This window comes from Prunus mume, linkage group LG1 (genome assembly GCF_029339155.1).
Source record: "Prunus mume cultivar Tortuosa linkage group LG1, ASM2933915v1, whole genome shotgun sequence".
Taxonomy (NCBI): domain Eukaryota; kingdom Viridiplantae; phylum Streptophyta; class Magnoliopsida; order Rosales; family Rosaceae; genus Prunus; species Prunus mume.
In genome coordinates this window covers 31,013,445-31,019,616 of record NC_142698.1, presented here as the reverse complement: position 1 = coordinate 31,019,616, position 6,172 = coordinate 31,013,445, and the positions used below count along the sequence as shown (strand labels likewise).

General features: G+C 35.6%; 1 protein-coding gene across 6 annotated transcripts; it reads left to right on the top strand.

Annotated features, from left to right (window-relative positions):
- Positions 1 to 1,382: 1,382 nt before the first annotated feature.
- Positions 1,383 to 5,678, top strand: LOC103328645 (uncharacterized). 6 transcript variants are annotated; one of them, XM_089042395.1, is made up of 6 exons: positions 1,383 to 1,868; positions 2,318 to 2,436; positions 3,085 to 3,443; positions 3,831 to 3,980; positions 4,114 to 4,547; positions 4,950 to 5,678. In XM_089042395.1, exons 3-6 carry the CDS (start codon positions 3,335 to 3,337, stop codon positions 5,562 to 5,564), a joined length of 1,308 nt encoding a protein of 435 aa, XP_088898521.1. In that variant the 5' UTR covers positions 1,383 to 1,868; positions 2,318 to 2,436; positions 3,085 to 3,334; the 3' UTR covers positions 5,565 to 5,678. The 6 variants fall into 6 exon arrangements, with proteins under 6 accessions (XP_088898521.1, XP_088898468.1, XP_088898490.1 ...); XM_089042342.1 differs by having other exon boundaries at positions 4,108 to 4,547; XM_089042364.1 differs by having other exon boundaries at positions 1,391 to 1,868; positions 3,088 to 3,443; positions 4,108 to 4,547.
- Positions 5,679 to 6,172: the final 494 nt, after the last annotated feature.

The window sequence follows — 6,172 nt, the reverse complement described above, 5'->3', positions numbered from 1 at the left end:
TAATTATATATGTATGTGGGCCTAATGGGCCGGGCTTTTGTGGGTAGGCTAGGCCAGGCTTTCTTGGGATTAATCGGGCTAGGCTTCAAACACCCAACCCCAAGTCCAGCCCAGCCCAATGCGAGCTAGGCTATCTCAAAGCCCATAACGAGCTAGGTCGGGTGGGCCCCATGGGCCCATGAGCCTGCGGGCCAAGTGAAGAGACCTAGCCTTCATGATCAAAATTAATAGCATTATATTAATTTCAAATGGTTATTTGTAGTAATGATCTTTCAACTATACTCGGAGTTACATTTTAGTCACTCAACTCAAATATTAGTTGCAGAGGTCACTCAATTGGGTGTTATGTTGCACCATTAGTCCCTATTGTCAAGTCTTTCTAATGGTAGGGACTAATGGTGCAACACAACACCTAATTGAGTGACCTCTATAACTATTTTTTGGAGTTAAGTGACCAAAATGTAACTCCGAGTATAGTTGAGGGATCATTGCTACAAATAATCCTAACTGAAAAGTCGCATTTGCCCATCAATAATCTAAGATATGCTTGTCACGTCATCATTTTAAACAGAAAAAGTCACAGACTTGATGGTAGAGACTAATGGTGCAACACAATACCCAATTGAGTGATCTCTGTAATTAATATTTGAGTTGAGTGACCAAAATGTAACTTCGAGTATAGTTGAGGGATCATTGCTACGAATCACCCTAATTTCAAATTAAGAAGTTGCATTATGCATATAACGTTGGCTCTTTTTCTTTCTCTATTTTCCCATGTCTTCGTTTTGCTTTTGTTATGGCGTTCTTTATTGTTGGTTGTATTAATGAGATCCACATATTACCTGATGCATAGTTACATAATTTCATGTGGATGCTTACTTGATCGATTGATATAATATGTTGGTCTTTACTTTCCTTGATTAAATTATATTTTATCTATATATTAGGTAAATATTATCAAATAAATAATGCAAAATTTAAATTCTGAAATTCAATTACAAGGGAATAATGTATTAAATTTGGATTTTCAATGTGTTTTCCTTATTTACCTCAAAGATTAAAATCGACACCACAAAAAAAATTAATGAAAGTCAAAGGACCTACATCTAAAACCAACAACGCATGAACTATACCCAATAATAACTAATCGTTTTAAACATAGATCTAACAACAAAAAAAGAAAAGACAAAAGAATATACATGATAAAATTTCTCAATTTGATTGTTTCACATATTCACTTCTACTTTTGAACTATTCCAAGTCCACATTTCTTTTCGGTAGCTTGTCTTCTTCTACTATTGAACTATTCCGAGAAACTTAGGAAGATTCAAACAAGATTCCAGTCAATTATAATAAGCTTTGGTCGACCCTCTTTGTCTCTTGCCTCTCAGTGGGGAAGCCACTGGCCGTATAATATCGTCTTGTCTTTATTAATTATTGGGTGTTTCTTCCTCCTTTCTTTTTCTTTTTTTCTTTCTTTCCTGCTCTTTTCTTCTTCCTTCCCTTCTCATGGCCGTTTCTTTTTTCTCTTTTTCTTTCCTTCCTTCTTTCTTCCTCTTTTCTTCTTCCTTTCCATCCCAAGGCCGTTTCTTTTTCCTCCTTTTCTTCCTCTTTTCTTCTTCCTTTCCTTCCCAAGGCCGTTTCTTTTTCATCCTTTTCTTCCTATATTCTTCTTCCTTTCCTTCCTAGGCCGCACCCACTCCTCCTTCGTTCCATGGCATGAATCTCATAAACCCACCCATCTCTCTCTCTCTCTCTCTCTCTCTCTCGTTCCACTAATTAATGGTTGTGGTGGTTTGATTGGGTGGTGATGGTGGTTGAGCTTGGTATGTAGTGGTTCGATTGGGTGATGATGGTGGTTGAGCTGGGTATGAGGTGGTTCTTCTTCCAGTCTCTGTTTTTTTTTCTTAGTGTGCAGATTTGTGTGATTTTGGGTCAGAGAAGATGGGTGTTGTTCCTGTTGGTGGGTTTATCGGTTGTCAAGAGAGAGAGCTAGAGTTGTTGATGGGATGCATTCTCGTGTCTTTAGAAAACACTGAAAACAACTTTTTATCGTTTTCAACTTTTTGTTCACAAAGTTAGATTTGTTTTCAGAAAACATTTTGTGAGGGAAAAATGAAAACGATGCGCTGAACAAACGCGTATTTGCGAAAAACAGGAAACAAAAACAGAAAACGGGCTCTAAAAATATACCAAACGGGCCCTTATTGTAGTAGAAATAGCTGGCTTATGTGTTATTGTGCTTTCTTGCTTTTAACCTAGCTTATTGATTTAGAAATATATAATTACTTGCTGAATAGTTCAAGTTTTTGCGCAGGTACGACGCATTTGAGCAAGTTTAAATATTTGGAACCATGTCTAGCCCAGGACCACAATCTACACCTGCTTCCACAGAGCCTAAGCATCCTTCACGTCATCTGCTAGAAAAAAGCGATAGTACGTTTGATATCTGTTTAATATGAAGAAGAGTACAATAAGACATTTCGTGACTATACATTCAACACAAATTAATTTGTCATATGACTTGATTCCTTTAAATCCTACACAGGAGAAGCATACTTGAACTTATGTGTGCCCCTGCACATAGCTGCAATAAGGGGTGATTGGGATACCGCTAAAAGAATCTTATCTATCGATCCTACACTTTTAAGTGCTAGCATAACAAAAGAAACTAAAGCAAAATTTAGAAAACCAAAACTATGATTCGCTTATGTGTAACATTGTTTGTTCATATATGTATCTATGCATTTGTATTTCAGTTGTTATTATGACTTACTCTTGCTAGTTCTGTGTGAAACTTGCCGTGTGGTTACACTGCAGACCAACTGTTCGATGAAAAGAACTTCTATAACAACACTAGGATACATGCATGCATGGTATAATTGAATGGAAGTACGGTATATTGGAAAATAGAATTCCTTTTTTTTAATAACCCTTTTGAAAGTAATCAAATCCTAATCCCTGGATACGATAAATGCTCTGAGTTATCAAGGATAAAAGCAGCAGCATTCTTGTTGAAAATGGACTTTGCGTGGTTTTAAGTCCTTGTCTGTAGGATTAACACGAAACATTTTGTTCCTTTAGCAGACTGCTCTTCACATTGCAGCATGTGCAAGGCATATTCACTTTGTGGAGGAACTGGTCAAAATGATGGATGAAGAAGACTTCGCACTTCACGACAAGAAAGAAAACACTGCATTGAGTTTTGCTGCTGAAGCTGGAGCCATAGAAATTGCTAAGATTATGATTCAGAAAAAATAAGTTCTTGCCAACAATTGAAACTGGTAAAGGACTGACACCGCTCTTTATAGCTGCTTTGCTAGAACAGTCTGAAATGGCGTGGTACTTATGGAACGGACCGGAATGCCCTAAAACGTATCCAACACTAAATGAAACGGACCGGAATGCTCTATTTTTTTCTTATATTGATACTGGTCTTTATGGTAAGTTGCACAAAATTCTTCTTCCTTGTGTTATTTTCTCTCTCTCTTTTTTTTTTATAATAGCATTTATCAAATTAATGGTGGAGCTTGTTAAATATTAAACAATTAATTTACATTTTCTTTTACTCATATCTTAGATTATTTGACTTAGATGTAGTAGAACCAGTTCCACCCATTCTAGTAATTTAATTGTAAATTTTTTTGCCTAAAGGTTATGTACCCTTTAATTCTGTTGAATTTTAGTCATCGAGTCTATAAGAAGATCTCTTCTATATTTTTATGTGCACTTTAGAAGTGGAGGAATTAATTAATAATAAACTTTTACAACTGGTTTATTTCAAAATTCTTTGCATTCTTTCTTTCTTATATCCTTATGAAATTATGCAGATTTAGCCATGAAGATGCTAGAAGATGATACAACACTAGCAATGACCCGTAATTCCAATGCAGAAACTGCCTTACATGTCTTGGCTCGAAGGCCTTTAGAATTTGGTGGCCGAAGTACTTTAGGAATGTGCAGTAGGCTCATGAACTCATGTGAGTTGATTCTTCGAAAATTATATATGATATTAACATGTGTAGTATAATTAGTTGTGTGTTTTTGTTTATTTGGAATCTTGGTCTTGTTGTTTATTGACCATTTTACATCATCAAAATTAATTAGTTTCAGGCATTGAGGATTCGTACAAAAGCTTGAAGCAAACTGAAGCCCTAGAACTAGTCGAATGCCTTTGGAATCAAATCTTGAAACACGACGATGACGATGTCATGTGCCTCATCACAGAACCTTCGGAAGTACTATTTGACGCGACGAGATTAGGAAATTATGAGTTCCTGTCTGTGCTTATTAATGCTTATCCTGATTTACTATGGGAAACTGATGATGAAAATCGGACTATATTTCATGTTGCAGTCTTGTATCGTCATGCAAGTATCTTCAATTTAGTACATGAGACGGGTTTAATCAAAGACATCATAGTGACATATACTGATGATGAGAATAATAACATTTTACATCTTGCTGCAAAACTAGCACCTCAAAATCAACTCAATCTTGTGTCAGGAGCAGCTCTACAAATGCAGCGAGAGTTAGTATGGTTTGAGGTACCTCTCCTTTTACCCTTACAATCTTTCCCATTGTATTATGTGTTAAATGTCTTCTTTTAAACATTATTTCCCTTTTTGTAAACATTTCTTTTTTATTCAACAACTCTACGTACACGAGATTCGAACTCATAATATCTTCCAATAACACAAAGTGGAGACTAAATTACAAACACTTAAAAGCTCTTATCTATCATAGTAGCAGCTGTCAAAAGGCGTTGCACAATATAAAATAACATTGAATCTAAGTCTAATGAAATTGATTGGGATGAAAAGAAAGCTCTTGATAGAATGTAATGGTGGCCTCCTTATTACTTTTACATTTATTTTAAACAGTTTCAATCGTTTGCACGTAAAATCTTTATGTCCTTCAATTTTCATCATCGATTTTTCCAATGACAGGAAGTGAAAAAGATTGTTCAACCTCTGTCCATAGATATGAAAAATAAGGACGGCAAAACACCTCGAGAATTATTCACTAGTGAGCATGAGGGGTTATTGTGTGAGGGAGAATCATGGATGAAGAACACTGCAAATTCGTGCATGCTTGTTGCTACCATTATCACCACTGTCATGTTTTCAGCTGCATTTAGCATACCAGGTGGTGTAGCTGATAATACAGGAGCACCAAAATTCCTAAAAGATACAGCATTTCTTATCTTTGCCATATCAGATGGAGTAGCACTCTTTTCCTCTTCAACTTCCATGCTGATGTTCTTGTACATCCTCACCTCGCGGTATGCAGAAAACGATTTTCTCAAATCCTTACCGTTGAAGTTAATGGTAGGACTCGCATCACTCTTCATCTCCCTGACATCCATGATGATAGCCTTCAGCACAGCCTTCTATTTATCTTGTCACTACGGATTAGGTTTCGTCCCAGATTTTATATTTATTTTTGCATTTGTTCCAGTTGTCTTGTTCGTTTTCTTGCAATATCCACTCTTGTGCGATATGTTCTTGTCAACATATTATTCAAGTAGTATATTTCAGCCAAGAAAACATATGATCCAATAGAAAGCCAAGTCCTCAATGTTCAACCTTACCCCCAGAATAATGTGTATCTATGCATGATGATTTAGGAAAAATTTGTAATAAAGTACTTTAGTAATGGTGATATTGATTCAATAAGTCTTCGTACTTTGTGTGCTTGAATCAACAACATTATCTGAAAGGGGGTTTTAAATTACTACAGTTCCAAAGATGAGTTGTTATTAGAATTTCATAATCCTATATATGCATTTTTTTCCTACTAATTTTGAATCTTGAATGTTTGAACCTCTGCAATCTACTTAATATTCTGGAAACACTCGTCTTTTTTGGGGAAACGCTAGACGCAAGAAGGAAATATTTTGAGTCTTTCTTTGAGCATGAATTACATATAAGATAATAAGTTAGATTTGTGAGTATACACTCGATATATATATATATATATAAATGAAGTGTACCAAGCTAATTAAGTAGTCTAATTTAGATATGGCAACTAGAAAACCTCGATTAATTTTAGTCACAAATCAATCTGTAGCCAAAACTAGCAATAATATGAGGTGCTGCGCCAGGCAAATACAGAGGAAGCATTTAGTTCCCTTTAATGAAGGTTTTGATATTGCGAAAAAGTAAATTTA